Raw genomic sequence first — 20,310 nt, forward strand, 5'->3', positions numbered from 1 at the left:
AACCCCTTGCTAAATGACTTTTAGGCTCTCCATCTGGGCCTCTGCAGCCCTGCCAGAGTAAAGCCCAGACTTGAGTACAAATCTAGTTGTTAGATCTCTTACTCTACCCTCTTCTCATTTCTCTACTTCCACTCTCTCCCATATTTTGTAAATAAATTACTAAAATCATCTTAGGAATTGGTATTTATTCAGTTCCTTGGCAACCACACCTTTTCATATTAATATCAAACCCAAAACCCCTTTTTTCCCTCCTATACTATACTACATAGAATGTGTACAGTTTTCTCTTTCCCTTTTCCTTTTCATCAGGCAAATGCATTTTCATTGGTCCTAGACTGGTGTACTCTATCTCTGGTCACTAGCCTTTCTTTTTTCAATTTTTAGCTCTAGTTCAGAAATATAAAACTTATTCTTCGATAGCATTTCTTAACCAGTTTTTCAGTCTCTGTTTAATAAAATTATATTTGTAAAAGGACTTCGATTAACAAAATAAAAAATTCGAACTATAGGAAAAAAGTTTAGAAAGATTTCTTTGACTCTTTTTATGGAGATCATTCTTCACACAGACAAGTACATATCCAAATGCACACATTTACAAGTACCATATGGTCATTTTTCCAGGTCATTTAGTTTCATAATTTTGGTCATCATAGATTACTTCACTTTCTCTGACCTTAGAATGTAGTAAATGGGTTGTCAAGTCTTATTTTACCTATACATCCCTCACAACCATATCCTTGTCATCCTTTTGCTGTTGCCATACCTCTAGCTTATACCTTCATCACTTCTTACTTGGACTACTTCAATAGCCTCCTATTTGGTCTCTCCCTCTCCAGACTTTCCTTTTGCCAAGACACCCTTGGCACAATTGCCAAACTGATATTGCTAAATCATAATGCTGACCATGTTGCTCCTCTGCTCAAGAAGCTCCATTGGCTTCCAATTACTACTTGTACTCCTCTGGCACTTAAAGCTTTCCAAATGATGGCTGCAGTCTACCTTTCCAGGATTATTGTTTATTATACTTTACTCCTCTTCATCCACTATACACTCCTGCCAAACAGGCCTACTTACTATTGCTTATTCTACAGTGGTGGGTTTATAAATGTTTCAACAACCGAGTTTCCAAAAATGTACAACATACAAGTTTAATTTGCATTATGAACATTTTCTTAAGTGTAGACAATCAACAAAACTATAAAATTACCTAATTTGTACTATTTGAGAATTTCTGAAGTATAAATGATCACAATGACTATTTAACACTTGAGCCTTTGGAAAGGCTCTATCTACTTTGTATCTAAAACGAACTCCTTCTTCACTCTTTCTCCTTAAAATTTCTTTTCTTTCAAAGTTGGTTTCAAGTGTAATCTCTTGATTTTCTAGGTACTAGTACCTCATCCTACCACTGCATTTTACATATCTGTTGTTGTTACATATTTGATGTTGTTTGCATGATTGCATGTACATTCTTCAGAGGCAGAAAATGTTTTATTAGTCTATGTATATTCCCAGAATCCATAATGGTGCTTGGCACAGAAATATTAGTGGTTAAGTGAAATTAATGTTTAGCAATGTAGGAAGGATGCAGGATTTTTCGCTTTTACTGTATGAGAAGCAGTAGAGTGGAGTGTGAAGAATAAGTTCAAGTCCTAGGTTTGAACCAATGGGCTATGGATCTGGAGTTTCAAATATAAAATTAAAAACCTGAAAAATAAAGTTCTCAACACATAGATGAATAGCTAGGCAAAACAAATTTCCAAAAGAGAATTAGAATAAAATTTAAAAGTTGTAGAACATGATGAAATAAGAAAACAGGTAGATAAAAAATGTGTTTGTGGGGGGACGGGATAAGGAAGAAAGGGGGAAAGGTTAGGGCATAAAGGGAAGGTGTGAGAGTCTGAATAGGGTGGAGAACAAAGGTAGACTCTCAGTTTGCCCAGCACTTCCCCATCTCAACCACTACCCCATCCCAGCATTGGAATTCCTTATGCCCCCGCCTCCACGCTCTTTTCCTTTCCAGGTAAGGATGAGATGGTAGTCTAGGCAACGCTGGAAGCTACTAGGAGTGCCAGTCTTAGGGCCACGTGGGGACCAGGGCACTCCCATTCAAACTCTCTCTCACTCTCTTCCCCATCTAACCCAATGAAGAGCACTGCCCCGCCCCCTCCTCCCTGTCCTGTCCCAGAGTCCTCAGTCCTCAGAAGCGGAGACCCCCATATCTCGCGAGAGCAGAGCCAAGCCCTGCGAGGGTTGTGGGGTGGGGTGTTTGGGTTGCGGGCCCGTGGGGCACTGTGGCTCGAGGGTTGGTCCTTGGGAACGGTGGTGGGGGGAGGGGGGCGGGTAGCGGGTGGCGGGCTTTCAGTGACCTTGCGCACCAGGACAGAAGCCGGCAGCTGAGCCAGAGTCGGAGCCGAGCTGACAGCCATGAAGCGGACGCTGTCGGGTCCGAGACCCCTGGACGTAGCACAGGCGTCTGCCTTGATGGGGGCCGAGGAGACGGCTGAGGCCGTGGCCTCGGAGGGCGCCTACTATCTGGAGCGTATCCTTCGCGCGTCGGAGGGCGGGGCCTAGCCAGGGGCCTCACTTTCCCCCCCTCCCCCCACCTGGACCTCGAGTCACCCCATCCCATTCCCCCTACTTTGTTACCTGTGGCGTCACGTCTCCTCTGTAATGCGGGTGCTCCCCCCTCATCCCTTCCCTGATACCCCGCTGCTTTCTCTGGTCACTAACCAACACATCTCTTCCTTGCTTTGTTGGGCTAGTGCTGGGCGAGTCCTAATCAGCAATCCTTTTTTATTTTGGGACAAAGGGGAAAGTCTGCCAAGAAAACATCTATAAAGTATCTACAGTGTGTGTGTCATGCTTGGTTGGGAATTGATCCAAATAAAGGCAAAGGATAGCCTCTGCCATTATGGGAACCACAATAGACAAAGAAACTAGGAGATGATATTGAAGATAACCAGGGGAAAGAAGGTCCTGTAATTCAAAGGCATTGAGAAAGGCTTCCTTTAATGTGGGATTTTGAAGGAAGCAAGGAGACCAAGATATGAGGAAGAGTGTTTCTGGGCACAGCCATTGAAAATGCATGGGGACTTGTAAGAGAAATATGAAGGCCAGTGTCCTTGGATCAGTGTTGGGGAGGAGGTTAAGTGGCAAAAGGACTAAGAATACTAGAAAGGTTAGAGAAGATGGCAAGTTATGAAGGGTTTTAGATACTAAACAGGATTTTATATATTTGATCCAGGAGGTGATTTGGAGACACTGGATTTTATTGATTATAGTGAAGTGGCATGGTCAGAGCTGAGCTATAGTAACTTTGACAGTTGAGTGGTAAATATATTGGAGTGAAGAGAGGCTTGTGGTAGGGAGAATGTAGTAGATGGCTATGTTGAGGACTATTGCAGTAGTCAAGATATGAGATGATGAGGGCTTGCACCAAGTTGGCAGTGAAAGCTAATAATAAGCAAGAGATACTAAGAGGGTGAAATCTATAGATCTCGAAAGATTGTTTTTGGGGGTTAAGAGTGACTGAGGAATGGAGCATGATGCCCTAGGTTGAGAATTGACTTTTCAAGTCCCAGATTTTAATATTCTTCTACCTTCTTCCTGGGTCCTTCCTGTCACCAGAAATGAGTCACTTTCTTCTTCGCTTTGCCAGTGATTAGCAAGTATAGGGTTCTAGTCTGCAGTCTCCTTAGAAGAGGACAAATAGGCAAGATGCTAGGTTCATTTGGGCATCCCCTAAAATTCATGGGGCAAAAGAGAAGAGAGATAGAATGCTTTTTCTTTTCCTTTTTCTCTTTCTTTTTTTCTCTTTCTTTTTCTTTTTCCCTTCCTTCCTTCCTTCCTTCCTTCCTTCCTTCCTTCCTTCCTTCCTTTCTTCCTTCCTTCCTTCCTTCCTTCCTTCCTTCCTTCCTTCCTTCCTTCCTTCCTTCCTTCCTTCCTTCCTTCCTTCCTTCTTTCCTTCCTTCCTTTCTTTCTGTATTGCAACCAAATTAACTTCAGTTAAGACTGATTTAAGCTAATGTTGAAATTAGTTTACATTACTTCATCATATACTTACCCATAAACCAGAAGTTTAGTGTAGTGGTAGAAGGAAGAAATCCAAAGAGAATAAAGATTTTCAGGTCACAATCCACATAGTAGGTAATCAACGTATGGACAATAAAATAGATGTATATTTTATATGCTGCTTTGGATAAGGCTGTAGAAAACAAGTTGATTTTTTTTTTTTAGAATGATAGCTCAGTAGAGCTAAGGAAAGGACAAAATTAGAGATCATTTGCTTTCAGGCAGGGAATTGTATTAACCCACTAAGACAGATGAATTTCTGGTCTCTTAGAAATCCTCAATGACTGGAGACTCAACCTTTTTTTTTTTTTTTTTTTTTTTTAACCCTTCTGTGTATTGGCTCATAGGTGGAAGAGTGGTAAGGGTGGGCAGTGGGGGTCAAATGACTTGCCCAGGGTCACACAGCTGGGAAATGTCTGAGGCCGGATTTGAATGTAGGACCTCCTGTCTCTAGGCCTGACTCTCAATCCACTGAGCTACCCAGCTGCCCCTCACAGCTCTATTTCTTTCCAGCTTTAATTTGCTTCTAATTGTTGATTGAATCATTGTTAATTTACTTTGTACTCTTTGACAAATGAATTATGCAAATTTGACAAGTTTTCTCAAGTATTTTGAAGAATTTAGTTGAAAACAAAAGATTTTTTTTATTATAGAAAGCAACAAAATTATTTTTCTCATAAACTGGAGAAAATATATTTAAAATTGTTACCAGTTCATACTAAGATGATATTCTGCATTCATTTCATCTTAAATATAAGTCTGTGTCCTACTTCCAAAGGCCTATAATTTCATTTTTCTGAACTACTTTTACTTCATCTGCCTAATGAAGAGATTGAACCTGATCTTTAAGCTTCTAAATACAGTTAATCAATGATCCACTGATGATACAATAGCTAGTAATTTAAACCAATTTTGGTCCAATTCAGTAATTTAAAAGAATTGAAGCTAGTAATTATTCTCCCTAAATACATCCAAATTATCAAGTATAGTGTGAAAGATAAGATGTCATAGTGTATAGAGAGATGCATATGGAGTCAGGACTAGGCCTACATTCAGATCCTACCATAGACAATAGCTATTTTACTATTCTTTAGTTAGAATCCAAGTTCAGGTCTTCATCTCTTGCCTAGATTACTGCAATAGCCTCCTATTGATTTCTCTTTTTCATCTTCCTCCCAAATATCATCCATATAGAAACTATATTGATATTTTAAAAACAGAGATATGACCCTTTTTTATTAAAAAAGTTTAATTGACTCCCTGATTGATTTACCAAAAAATAAAGAATCATCAGGCTTATGGCCTCTATAATCTGCCTGATCTTCCTTTCTTCTTTTACATTTTACAAATCTTCATAAATTCTATGTTGTATTTAAATGATTGAATTCAGTATGGCAATCATATTTTAGGAAGGTCACTGATAAACTGGAGATCAGGAGGTACCATATCAAGGTCAATTGGAGGAGCTAAGGATTATTAACCTAATAAGCTTTAAGTGAGACATGATAGCTGTCTTCATATATGTGAAGGTCAAACATTCAGAAGTAGTAAAGTAGAAGATTTAGGTTTGGTATAAGTAGAAAACTTCCTAATAGGTTCTTCAACAATTAAAAAAGGTCTTCTCTCAGAAGCAGTGGCATCCCATTTATTGGAGAATTGTAGACAAAGGCTAAATGACAATTTGTTGGTGACATTATTGAGAAAATGAATTTAGTTTTTATTTCTTAAATTTTCTTTATTATTATCTTAATCAACAAACATGAACATTTCACTAAAAAAGAAAATTGTTCCTGGGACTATAATCTTGTTACTCACTTTAAAAAAAAAAAGAGCATTTTAAATTTAAACTGGTGTTATCAAAATCATCTCATTTGCATAGAGGAGTCTTTTTCAGGTGTGTGTTGGACAAGATAGTCTCTGAATACCTTTCTAATTCTGAAGTTTTTCAATAATCACAGACATGGAGATTGAAATTTGAAGAAAGCTAGCTGATTAATGGAAAAAGGTCCTGAGTCAGGGACTTATGTTTTACAAATTTGAGAAAAGGGCATGATGACCAGAGGGGATGAGGTGGACAGATAGATTAATTTTGGAAGAAGAACTGTCTCTGTACCTCTTCTTCAGACACAAAAGGGGAGAACTAGAAGGATGAAAAGATACAGGGGTGATAAGATGTGGAAGAGGAGAACTGAAGTGTGGGAAGGCAATAAGAGAATAGGTAAAAATCAGAGACTCCTCTCTTGACTCCTTTTCTGATCCACACCTTTCCTTATTGAATAGCTTTAAGCTCTTAGCAAACCAGTAGTCAAGGGATTAATATTCTTCCCCCTTGGTCAGAAATGCAGCCACTTGGCAACGGGAGGACAAAACCTTAGTTTAGCTGGAGTATTTTGCCCTGGAGAAAAGTATTCTCAGAATTAGCTTGCTGATAATTAGGAAGCTGAAGGTCTAGTCTGGTTCTTTATCTTCACCTTGAAACTTCTAAGCCTATTGTATTGTCTATGTTAAAAATGCAGCTCTGGGAAACTTTCCTTGTGCTTTTGGGTGAAAGGGAGTTTGAATTTTCATATATAATAAACTTGTGACTCAATGGCACTTGGGAGAAGCAGCTGTGAGTTAACAGGTAAGATCTTCTGTGTCCCTTAGTTTCCTTATCAACTAAGCAGTCCTTATCAGATATGATAAATAGATCTCTACACTGAAAGAACTCTTGTAAGTAAGGAACTCATTAGTAAAGTAAGAGAAGTCATGCTGAGAATGACCCAATAGGATTTGTGGTGAAGTGGAAAAAGTTTGACCATGGCTGCTGTTCAGAATTTAATGGGGAATAGATGAAGTGGGAGTTTTGAGTGTAGGGAAGGGTCATATGTTGTCAGATTGGTAGTATATGAAATTTGTGTGGTTTTATAACTATATGGCAACACTTAACTGCTTAAATCAACTCCAGCATATTCTGTTCTTCTTGGTAGTTCTAAGATGATTCCATTGATACTATTTACTTCATGTATATACAACAGTGACTTAGAGGCCAATGAGATTAGAAAGTTATAGATGGTATGGAAATTGAGGACAGAGGAAGCCAAAAGTTAGTAGAATGATTGCATGGACAATATGGAGGACCAAGAAGTCAAGTGTGTTAGGGGAGCAAGGGAAGTTAGGAGGAGCTTGATATTTGAAGCTAGGAGAATAGGGTGAGGTCAAGGGACTGTAGGTCTTGGTAGGGAGGAATGAGGGAGTGAATGATAAATTATTAAGCATTTAAGTACCTACTCTTTGCCAGGCATCAGGCCAAGTGCTGGGGATAAAAAGAATGCAAAAGGCAGCCATTGTTCTCAAGGAATTCACAGTCTAATGAGAGATAAAACATGCAAACAACTGTGTACAAAATAATCAACAGAGAGAATGCATTAAAATAAAGGCTTCCTATAGAAGATTTTGGCTGGGATTTGCTGGAAGCTAGGGAAGGGAAGAGGTGAAGCTGAGGAGGGAGATGTTTCTAGGCATGGGTGACAGTCAGTAAAATATGAATATGAATATGGGAGTATTCTATTCAAGGAACTGTAAGGAGGCCAGTGTTACTGGATAACACAGTAAAGGGGTATAGAGGAAATGCCAAGTTTAAGAAGTCTAGAAAGGTTGGTAGGTGGTACGGAAGAGAAGTTGGCCTGTGATAGAGCACTGTGAAACAGGTAGCGTTAGAGAATGTGACCTGGATAAAAATCCAGTGAAGGAAAATGAAAAAGTTTGAACAAATAAATAGAAGGAAAACCTGAGAAAAGTTCTTATCATGGAATATTGATTAGATAAGAGAAACTTCAGAGATTAGAATCTAAAATGCTATAATCAAATATTGTGAGTCCATAGGTATTTTGAAGGCAAACCAGTCTACCTGAAATGACATAAACGTGGAGGTTAATAGGGTTAAGTGAATGTCTATTTGGTTGAGGTTTTAGAATGCTTCAAAATTTTGTTGAGAATGATGATGGGTTGTGATGGAGAGGATTATCTTATGCTTCTAAATTCAGTAAAACATGAAGATGGTGATCAAGGTGTTGAATTTATTGAGGAGGGCTGAATTGAAGCCTAGGGCTTAGTAGATGACAACTGTAAACAATGGTGCTCAAAATATGATACTCGAAAGAAGGACCTAAGCCTACAGGGAAAGACTCCTGAATTCTGCACTTTCTATCTTTGCTTTTTTTTTTTTAATATCTCCTTTTTGTTGGCCTATTATTCCATGCCTGCACCCTAATTTGACCCAAGTGCTTCTCAGGAATTGATCATATTCTTTGTTCTATTTCCTTATCAGGGAATATTTTGACCTATGGTTCAGGGTACTAGTATATATCTTTTTTATTTTTTTTTATTTTTAATATTTATTTTTTAGAAAAGTTAACATGGTTACATGACTCATGTTCTTACTTTCCCCTTTATCCCCCTCCATCCCCCCCGCCCCCATAGCCAGTGGGTATTTCCAATGGTTTTTACATGTGTCATTGATCAAGACCTATTTCCAAATTGTTGATAGTTGCATTGGTGTGGTTGTTTCGAGTCTGCATCCCCAATCATGTCCACCTCAACCCATGTATTCAAGCAGTTGCTTTTCTTCTGTGTTTCAACTCCTGCAGTTCTTCCTCTGAATGTGGGTAGCGTCTTTTCCATAAATCCCTCAGAACTGTCCTGGATCATTGCATTGCTGCTAGTACAGAAGTCCATTACATTCTTTTTTACCACAGTGTATTGTGTTTGTTTTGAATTCAGGGAAGTGCTATTTGGAAGAGTCTAGCAGACTCCTTATGGACACATGGGGGCTTTGAGACTATATTACCTATGATTTCAATGGGTTTCTGGTCTTTTGGTGTGGGAAAGTCAAAGGTCCCCATGCAGGGGGCAGCTTAAATTCAGAGGGGGGCCTAAAGGAGGTCTCTTGGTTTTCGTGAGAGGCTGGCTAGCATACAAGAGGGACAAGATGGGCTCCAGCAGTAAATTTAAAAGATAGTCAGGTGCGGTCATATATATTTTACCAACATGGCCATGGCATTAATTAAACTACTAATTTCTCTTACATCAGTCTTTATCATTTTTAATCTTAACAATTGGTCTCTGTGTACAATGTTCTTCTGGCTCTGCTCCTTTCACTCTGCATCAATTCGTGGATGTCTTTCCAGTTCACATGGAATTCCTCCAGTTAATTATTCCTTTGAGCGCAATAATATTCCATCACCAGCCTATACCACAATTTGTTCAGCCATTCGCCAATTAAAGGACATACCCTCCTTTTCCAGTTTTTTTGCCACCACAAAAAGCGCGGATATAAATATTTTCATACAAGTGTGTTTATCTATGATCTCTTTGGGATACAAACCCAACAGTGGTATGGCTTCATCAAAGGGCAGGCATTCTTTTATAACCCTTTGAGCATTAGTTCCAAATTGCCTTCCAGAATGGTTGGATCAGTTCACAACTCCACCAGCAATGCATTAATGTCCCAATTTTGCCACATCCCCTCCAACATTCATTACTCTCCCCTTCTTTCATTTTAGCCAATCTGCTAGGTGTGAGGTGATACCTCAGAGTTGTTTTGATTTGCATTTGTCTAATTATTAGAGATTTAGAACACTTTCTCATGTGCTTATTGATACTTTTGATTACTTTATCTGAAAATTGCCTATTCATGTCTCTTGCCCATTTATCAATTGGGAAATGGCTTGATTTTTTTATACAATTGATTTAACTCCTTGTATATTTGAGTAATTAGACCCCTGTCAGAGTTTTTGTTAGAAAGATTTTTTCCCAATTTGTTGTTTCCCTTCTGTTTTTGGCTGCATTGTTTTTGTTTGTACAAAAGCTTTTTAGTTTGATATAATCAAAATTATTTATTTTACATTTTGTAATTTTCTCTAACTCTTGCTTGCTTTTACAATCTTTTCTTTGCCAGAGATCTGACAAGTATACTATTCTGTGTCCATTTAACTTATTTATAGTTTCCCTCTTTATATTCAAGTCATTCACCCATTCTGAATTTATCTTGGTATAGAGTGTGAGATGTTGATCTAAGCCTAATCTCTCCCATATTGTTTTCCAAATTTCCCAGCAGTTTTTATCAAATAGTGGATTTTTGTCCCAAAAGTTGGGCTATTTGGGTTTATCATACACTGTCTTGCTGATGTCACTTACCCCAAGTCTATTCCACTGATCCTCCCTTCTGTCTCTTAACCAATACCACACCGTTTTGATGACTGCTCCTTTATCGTACAGTTTAATATCTGGTACTGCTAGGCCACCTTCCTTCATATTTTTTTCATTATTTCCCTTGATATTCTTGATCTTTTGTTATTCCAAATAAACTTTGTTATAGTTTTTTCTAATTCAGTAAAAAAGTTTTTTGGTAGTTTGAGGTATGGCGCTAAATAAGTAAATTAATTTGGGTAGAATTGTCATTTTTATTATGTTAGCTCGTCCTACCCATGAGCAATCAATGGCTTTCCAATTGTTGAGCTCCAGTTTTATTTGTTTGGAAAGTGTTTTGTAGTTGTTTTCATGTAATTGCTGTGTTTGTTTTGGTAGGTAGATTCCTAAGTATTTTATATTGTCTAGGGTGATTTTAAATAGTGTTTCTCTTTCTACCTCTTGCTGCTCTAGTGTGTTGGAAATGTATAGAAATGCTGATGATTTATGTGCATTTGTTTCGTATCCTGCAACTTTGATAAAGTTGTTGATTATTTCTACAAGCTTCTTAGTTGATTCTCTAGGATTTTTTAAGTAGACCATCATATCATCTGCAAAGAGTGATAGCTTAGTCTCCTCCTTGCCTATTTTGATACCTTCAATTTCTTTTTCTTCTCTAATTGCAACTGCTAGTGTTTCTAGTACTATGTTGAATAATAGAGGTGATAATGGGCATCCTTGTTGTACTCCTGATCTTATTGGGAAGGCTTCTAATTTATCCCCATTGCATATGATGCTTGTTGATGGTTTTAGGTATATGCTGTTTATTATTTTTAGGAAAGATCCTTCTATTCCTATACTTTTCAATGTTTTCAATAGGATTGGGTGCTATATTTTGTCAAAGGCTTTTTCAGCATCTATTGAGATAATCATGTGATTTTTGTTTGTTAGATTGTTGATATGGTCAATTATGTGGATGGTTTTCCTAATGTTTGAACCATCCCTGCATTCCTGGTATAAATCCCACCATATCACAATGGATAATCCTCTTGATCACTTGCTTGAAGTCTCTTTGCTAGTATTTTATTTAAGATTTTTGCATCTATGTTCATTGGGGTGATTGATCTGTAGTTTTCTTTCTCTGTTTTTGATCTACCTGGCTTTGGAATCAGTACCATATTTGTTTCATAAAACCTTCTTTGTTTAGTATATCAAATAATTTGTATAGTATTGGGATTACTTGCTCTTTGAATGTTTGATAGAATTCACTTGTGAATCCATCAGACCCTGTCGATTTTTTCTTAGGGAGTTCTTTAATGGCTTGCTCTATTTCTTTTTCTGATATGGGATTATTTAGGTATTCTATTTCTTCTGCTGTTAATTTAGGCAATTTATAAAATTCGTAAATATTCATCCATATCTCCTAGATTGCTATATTTATTGCCATATAATACGGCAAAATTGTTTTGATTACCTTCATTTCCTCTTCATTACAGGTGAGGTGTCCCTTTTCTTCTTTGATACTATCAAATTGGTTTTCTTCTTTCCTTTTTTATTAGATTGACCAGTACTTTGTCTATTTTATCTGTTTTTTCAAAATGCCAGCTTATAGTCTTATTTATTAATTCAATAGTTTTTTTACTTTCAATTTTATTGATTTCTCCCTTGATTTTTAGTATTTCTAATTTAGTTTTCATATGGGGATTTTTAATTTGCTCGCTTTCTAATTTTTTGAGTTGCATGCCCAATTCATTGATCTCTGCCCTCCTGAATTTGTTAATATATGCACTCAAGGATATAAATTTCCCCCTGAGTACTGCCTTAGCTGCATCCCATAGAGTTTGGTAGGATGTCTCATCATTGTCATTCTCTTCAATGAAATTGTTGATTGTTTCTATGATTTCTTCTTTGACTAACTGGTTTTGGAGAATCATATTATTTAATTTTCAATTAGTTTTTGATTTGCCTGTCCAGGTAGCTTTACTAATTATTATTTTTATCGCATTATGATCTGAGAAGGTTACATTTATTATTTCTGCTCTTTTGCATTTGTTTGCAATGTTTTGATGCCTTATTACATGGTCAATCTTTGTGAATGTATCATGTGCAGCTGAAAAGAAGGTGTATTCCTTTTTGTCCCTATTTATTTTTCTCCACATATCTATTAAATCTAATTTATCAAGGACTTCATTCACCTCTCTTATCTTTTTCTTATTTATTTTTTGGTCTGATTTATCTAGATCTGAAAGAGGAATATCACTAGTATGGTTTTACTATCTTTTTCCTTTTTGAACTCTGCCAGTTTCTCCTTTACAAATTTGGATGCTATGCCATTTGGTGCATACGTATTGAGCACTGTTATTTCCTCATTGTCTACACTGCCTTTTATCAGGATGTAATAACCTTCCCTGTCTTTTTTTAATCATATCTATTTTTACTTTGGCTTTGTCAAAAATCATGATTGCTATTCCTGCCTTCTTTTACTCATTTGATGCCCCAAAGATTTTTCTCAAGCCCTTTACCTTAAACCTGTGTATGTCCACCAGCCTCATATGTGTTTCTTGTAGACAACATATGGTAGGATTTTGGTTTCTAATTCACTCTGCTATTTGCTTCTGTTTTATGGGCGAATTCATCCCATTGACATTCAGAGTTATAATTATCAGTTGTGTATTCACCAACATTTTGGTATCCTCTCCTAGTTCTACCCCTTCTTCTTCCACTATTTCCTTTTAAACTGTGTTTTGCTTTAAGCCAGAAATACTTTCTTTTACTTGGTAGCTCTTGAATTTAGCTATTATATTCCTGGGTGTTGTCTTTTCTGGGTCTAGTATAGAGGGTGATCTATGGATACTTTCTACGTTTATATTGCCCTCTTGTTGTAAAACTTCAGGGCAGTTTTGCTGAATAATTTCTGTTAGTATGGAGTCCAAATTTCTTTTAATTTATGCTTTTTCAGGGAGACCAATGATTCTCAAATTGTCTCTTCTGTTTTCTTGATCTGTCAATTTCTCATTGAAATATTTCATATTTCCTTCTATTTTATCAGTCTTTTGACTTTGCTTTATTTGCTCTTGCTGTCTTGAGAGATCATTAGCTTCTAATTGCTCAATTTTAGCCTTTAGAGACTGGTTTTCCTTTTCAATCTGTCATTTCTGGTCTTCAGTTTACTTGCCTCACTTTCCAATTGTGAAATTCTGCCTTTTAAACTGTTATTTTCTTGCCTGATTTTGGTTTCTAATTTGCTTACCATTTAGTTTGATTTTGGAGCATTTTCTCTAATTGGGAGTTTCTGTCTTCTAACCTATTAATTTCCCTTTGAGCTATTTCCCACTTCTCTCGCCAAATCTCTTTCATCTTTCTCTTCATCTCAGATTTGAACTCTTTAAGAGCTTGTGACCAGTTTTCATTATTTTGGGAAGGTTTGGATATGATTATTTGTTTGTTCTCCTCTGCTGTTTGCTCTTTTGTCTGGATTTTCTCTTTGTAAAAGTTGTCAAGTGTTATACATTTCTTCTTGCTGATCTTTCTCTTTTGGGGTTCCTGTGGATGGCTTGCCATTGTGAGTCCCGTGCCCTCTCTGCTTTATCCTCACACCCAGGGTCTGTCTGCACTCTTTACGCTCCTTAGGTCACAGATCTAGTTGTTCTCAGGGTCAAACCTCCTGGTGGTCCCCTTGCTTGTTCCTCTGTCTGAAGCTCCGAGTCCTTGCCTGAGCTCAGGATCTGAATCTGTGCCTGCTCTCAGGGTCTGTGTTCAAAGTCTGTGAGTTTTTTAGCTTCTTGGGGGTCTTAAGTTTTGCTGCTCTCAGGAGCAGGCCCTGGTCACCCCAGGTAGCTGCTAAGGACTTAATGGGTGCCCCAAGCTTGTTCTAGCTCTTGTGAGCTGGGTTTGGCACTGTAGGTGGTATGTGTGTGGGAGGGTGTTGCTCAGCTCGTGTTTTAGTGAGAGCTGTTTCACCTCCTTATAGCATGGAAATGCCCCGATTCTACATACCTTCAATGCTGTGCCCTGTTGTGGGATCCCTTCGCTTGTCTGGATTTGTTTTTATATCTTCTTGAGGAGTCCTGTATGTGTGAGTTAGGAGAGGTTAAGCAAACTGCTTCTACTCTGCTTCCATCTTAACCTGGAAGTCTCCCTAGTATATATCTTGTACTTCTTTTCATTCCCGCAGAATCAAGCATCATAAAGGATAGTCAGGTACTCTGCCCAGTAGACCCTGTCCTTTGGCCTCATTCTCAGACCACATAAGGGAACTTTGAAAGAGGATAAGTTGTAATTAAATGCCATGGAGGCAGAAATAGAAGTTGTTACAATGGTTTCTGAAGAATGGTTTGGAAATAGCCATGGGAAGAAAAGAGTATTCCAATACTTCTTCTTGTTCCCATAAGTGGGAGAGAAAAAGTACCTCATTTTGAAAAGTGCTATGGAGGATGGCAAAGGGAGTAGATTTGGTATCCCCAGGGGAAAGCCAGATTAGTTAATGGAAGGAGATAAGATGAATTCTTGACAAATAGTTCAATTATACGGTGGAGTTTGTTTATAAAAGAATGAGATACTATGAAAGGGATAAAATGGAACGAGTCTGGGTTGAGTAGGCCTGAAAAGTATGGGAAGAGGTAGCAGGGGATAAATGGTTTGTCCCAGACAATAATTCTGGGCAATAAATTGGGAAATAAGGAGATAAGGGGCATGCTAAGGATAAATAAGGGAAGAGTAGTTCAGGGTATATACAATGTAGCTTAACTGATCAACACAGAATTAACTAGCTTCAATATTCCAGTTGGAATGTTAGAGAAATGCATAGTGGCATAATTTAAAATTGATTATAGATTGCCCTTCTATATTAGCTCTGAAGGGTTGGTAGAAGGCTATTCACTTCTATGAGCACATTGGAGAATCACTTAGAAAATACAACCAGCCATATATATATATATATATATATATATATATATATATATATATATATATGTATATACACTCCTGATTTTAGACCATTAGTTATTTATTATCACTTGAGAGGCCAAAATAGGACATTAATGGTTCTTCACATTTGTGTAGTTCTTTATTGTTTATATGTATGTAGTTTACATGCATTATCTCATGTTTAATCTTTGTGGCAATCCTATGAATCAGATGATATAAATTCTGATTTTACCAAGGAGGAAATTTAACTCAAGAGAGGTTAATTTACTTGCTTATATTAGGAAGTGCTTTCAACTTCTTTCTCACTCCAAATTCAGTATCCTTTACAAGACCACACTGCCTTTTCTCCTTTACATGTCTGAAAGTTTTGCTTTGGTTTATAACTCTAAGATCTTTGCAGGACCTATGGCTATTATCCTGAAGTCCTGGTTCAAAGAAATGGCACTTTTTACTTCAGCAGACCAGCTGATAAATCAGAGGTTCTCCCAGCCCTTTTTATCATGGGCCTCTTTGACCCTAGGCTAGTGAAATCTAGGAACCCCTTCTTAGAATAGTGTTTCTAAATAATTGAAGGAAATGCAAAATTTTAGTTAGAGGTCAGTGAAAACAAAGATATTGATATCAATATCAATATTTTTATCGATATCTATATTATCTATCTAATATATCTAATCTTTCTACATATCTATATTGCTATTGAAGTTCACAGACTAAATGGTTAAGAATCATCATAGATGATCTTAATACTTAATGCAGGGTCTTATCCATGCTAATGTGTAAAGCTGATTGGTTGCTTGAGTCAGAGTTTCGTAGGTTAATTCTCTGGGTCTCACTTTTCTAATCTGTAAAATAAGAGGGTTGTAGTAGATGGCCTTTTAGATCCCTTTTGCCTCTAATCTAGAACATGGACCTTCCAAACCTTAGTCTACTTTTCTACTATATAATACTGTTACTGTTAATTATTATTGCTAATTTGTCACATAGCATTCTGTTGTTCTAGCACACTATGTTTACGTAGTCTTCCAGGGCCAGTTCTTAGTCATACTCTTTCTTAGCTACTTCCAAGTACCATTGGTACCATTGGGGTAGTGATCCTTTTAAATCCATTGCTCACAAGCCCCTACTGATAATTTTTTTTACTATAGTCCAGTATTTGAAAATGTAAATTCATTTAGTAAAAAAGAATTATAGACTATAACTTGGAATTAAATATCATGTTAAACCAGTGATGGGCAAACTTTTTAAAGAGGGGGCCAAAAGAAAGGAAATGCTCATCTGTCAGTCTGTTTCTAAGGCAACTCTTTCGAAGTTTCATTGTATTGTATCCTACTCATTGTATTCGTCAGATTAGGAATGATGTCGGCAGTCAGATAGAACATTTCAAGGCCCCCCCCCCCCAAAATCTGGCCCACTGGCTGTAGTTTGCCCATCACTGTGTTAAACCATTTAGTACCTCATTCCCAAGTTGCTTTTGTATTTGTTATCAAACAAACACCAGTCTCACTCTTGATTAACTTCTTTGTTTCCCCAACCCAATAGGAGGAGGAGAGAAACACCAAGCCTCCTATGGCTACAGATCCAGCTCCCTCACTTGATTCCCAGCTTGGTGCCTGCCTGTCTTTCTGGCCTTTCATTTATTTGGCTCCTGCCACTGGTCTTTATTCATACTGCTCCTAGATAGCTGTTATGGACCCACATTTTTCCTTCTCAGGAGATTCCATCACTTTTTTTTAGGTTCAGCGTGCTGAAACCCATTGTTTTTTTTTTTAATTTAAAATCTCTTGTAAAAGAGATATGTAAATGTCAATACAATTTTTAATAATCATTTTCTGACATTTTTCAATTCATGCTCTCTTTCTCCCTCCCATCCCTCCCCTTTCTCCAAGATGACAGATAATATGATAGAGGTTGTACTATATGTGTTATCATAAAATACATATTTTTATGTTTGTCATTTTGCGAAAGAAAATACATAGCACTTATCTCAGAAAAAATTCATGGAGGAAATAAAGTGAAGAATGGTATGCTTAATTCTACATTCAGACTCCATCAATTCCTTCTATGGCTATGGATAGCCTTTTCAGTCATGAGTCCCTTGGCGTTATCCTGGAACCTGGAGCTATTATCATTGATAATAGTTAATTCATTCACAGTTGATCATCATTGTATATTATTACTGTTGTGTACAACATTCTGCTCACTTCACTTTACATCACTTCATATAAGTCTTTCAAGGTTTTTTTTTGTCTTATTCATCATTTCTTATGGCACAGTAATATTTCATTACAATCATTTGCCACAACTTATTCTGCCATTCTCCAATTATTCGATATCACTTCAGTTTCCAGTTCTTTGCCACCACAAAAAGAGCTGCTATAAATATTTTTGTACAAATAGGTCCTTTTCCCCTATCTTTGATCTCTTTGGGATACAGACATAGTAGTGGTATTTCTGGGTCAAAGGAAAGTCACTGGTTCTTAAAAGACTTCTGGGAGATAGAGTTCCTTAAAATAATCTTGGTGTATATCCTCTTACAGGTAGATTTATATTAGATGATTTTTTAGAAAAATAACCAATCATATTTTTAGTGGTATCATGAGAAAGATAGATAGGCAATAAAAGTGAAGATTGATAAATAAATATGTTTGGGATTAGGTGGACATAATATAGCAACTTAGTTTTTATATGCACTGTTTATTATGAACTGTCTGCTGTACATATCTGGTTAGTATACTATTAATTTATGTCTTTATGTCTTTCTGTCTGACATAAGTATTAAAATTTGATAGCATAGAGAGACTAAGGGTTAACATGAATAGAACTAGACTAAAATGCCTCCTTTAGGTGTTGGAGCTTTGAGATCCAACACCAGAGACTAATTCTGAATGTAACTGAAATGTCAGATATAAAGTTTAAGCATCTGGGCAAATCAAATAGAAGAATCAACTTGGAAAAATGAATGTCCTCTCTCCTCTCCCCTCAGTCTCTAATTTCAATGATCTAGTCTAGGCAACTCCCGGTACAGAAACTCTCTGCTGATACAGATCAGCGCCTTTTATAAAATGTATAATTTTAAAGACTTACCTGGGGCTCTGGGACATTGGGTGTCTTGCTCTGTGTCTAAGGTAGGACTTGAACTTAGTTCTTCACTATAAGATTAGATAATGAAAGGTTTTTAAAAAGTGAAAAGAAATAATATGAATTTAAAGAAGCACAAAAAATCATTAACTACAAAAAAAAAAAGATGTTAGTAAAAGCTGTAATTTTCCAGCTAATTATGAGAAGACAGATAAGCAAAGGGGTAAAAAGCCTCTTAAAATTGGCAGGAAACTGTAAATGCCCACCCTGCCTTTTAAAGCCAATACCTGAATGAGTATTTCAACATTTTGTGAAATTGCTCACACCTTTTAAATTTGGCCTAAATACATGAAAACAAACCCTAAACAATAAACCATAAGCAGCAAATTTTGATACTAAGGTATTATGTATGTATATATGTATATATATAGTTGTAATTTCAATTAAAAGTTAGTTTTAAAAAGCTATACAGAATTACATTCTGAATTAATTTCCATTAGAAACTTTTTATTTTAGCATTAACTCATGTCTTGGAAATTTACTAAATGCTGAATTATACTTTTTTTTTCTATTCCTTGTTTCTCCTTTTAATATGACTTTTCCTCAAAAGCTATTATATTTCTAAGACAAAGCCATATTCAAAGTGGTATAAAATTACTTTGTGAAATTGGAACCAAAATACAATCTGGACCATTTAGATTAAGGCCTATAGTAGTGGTTCCCAAACTTTTTTGGCCTACCACCCCCTTTCCAGAAAAAAATATTACTTAGCCCACTGGAAATGAATTTTAAAAAATTTTAATAGCAAATAATAGGAAAGATAAATGCACCTGTGGCCATCACTGCTCTCCTGGATTGCTGCAGTACCCACCAGGGGGCGGTGGCACCCACTTTGGGAATCACTGGCCTATAGTAACTTTTCAACTCTGCCACTTTGCTTTAGTACTCTAGCTCTAAATTTCATAAGTGACATTTCTGTGTGGACTAACTTGTTTTTTTTCCCCCATTTGAAATTTTGCCTATGTATTCACTCTAAAATGAGCTGTATTTATGAAGGGAGAAGAGTAGCACAATTTCCTCCAAATGGTGGGTCCTACAAAAGTCATTCTACATGATACTAAAATGTGTCTTTTTTTAATAAATACATTCAAGAACCAGAATGTACCTCCTGTTCCCATTTGCAATGCATCCAACAAAATAAAGAGCACCATTGTGAAAGTTGACTCAAGAGGCACAGACAGCCAAAATTAAATAAAATGTTCAAAAATGAGTTGTCTTCACATCTTTCCCAAGCATAGTCAGGGAAGTAATTAAACATTTTGTTTAAAAATATCTCCTTGGATTTTAGAATACCTGGTAGAACAAAAGTCAGTGTGAACTTAATTTGGTTGGATTTATCAAAAATTTTAAAAAGTTGATTATTACTGTTAAATCTAAAAGTTGAGCCAGTTTTACATAAAGTCACTCGAAATTACATATTTCAGGAATTTCACTTGACAGAATATACAGAAGTTACTATAACTGAACCATCGGAAACTGATTATCAATATGAGGAGGTAAATATATTTTTTGTAGACATTCAATTTGTAAGTGTGAAGCATTCTTTTGGACAGTATTATTATGAAGAATTAATTTTAATGCATTTTTCTAAAACATTTCAATAGAATTTTTCTCTTTCTTTCTGTGTAATTCTCTAATGCCTTTTAAAGAAGCTGGTTTGGTTTAGTATTTCAAGTAAATTTTGCTAATGTCAGCTAGTTTAGATTGCAATGTGGTACATTTAAATGTTTATATTAAACGGTTTATCTAGTTTTGTTTTGAATCATCTTGTGCAGTAAACTTATGATTACCAGCATTACATAATGATATTGAAAAACATCATCTCTTCTGGGATCATTTATTTTCTTTCTTTCAGCTTGGCATAGCTTCCTCCAATTTAGTTAAATTTAGGCAAGGTTTTTTGTTGGCTAGTTGGATCTCAAGTTCCTTCCTTACTCCTTGGATATTTAGGGCTAGGACTCCCTGTCTACTCAGTGAATATACTGAGGGTCCATAATGTACCCT

The 20,310-nt window shown here is 36.6% G+C and overlaps 1 protein-coding gene across 1 annotated transcript in view; it reads left to right on the plus strand.

The window, feature by feature from the left end:
• Window positions 1-2,427: 2,427 nt before the first annotated feature.
• Window positions 2,428-20,310, plus strand: part of SPAG16 (sperm associated antigen 16) — a 1,250,545-nt gene continuing 1,232,662 nt past the window's right edge. Inside the window, exons 1-2 of the mRNA XM_044667518.1 lie at window positions 2,428-2,542; window positions 19,756-19,802. Coding sequence (XP_044523453.1) covers window positions 2,428-2,542; window positions 19,756-19,802 — 162 coding nt within the window. The remainder of the gene's footprint in view (window positions 2,543-19,755; window positions 19,803-20,310) is intronic.

This window comes from Gracilinanus agilis, chromosome 3 (genome assembly GCF_016433145.1).
Source record: "Gracilinanus agilis isolate LMUSP501 chromosome 3, AgileGrace, whole genome shotgun sequence".
NCBI classification, from domain to species: Eukaryota; Metazoa; Chordata; class Mammalia; order Didelphimorphia; family Didelphidae; genus Gracilinanus; species Gracilinanus agilis.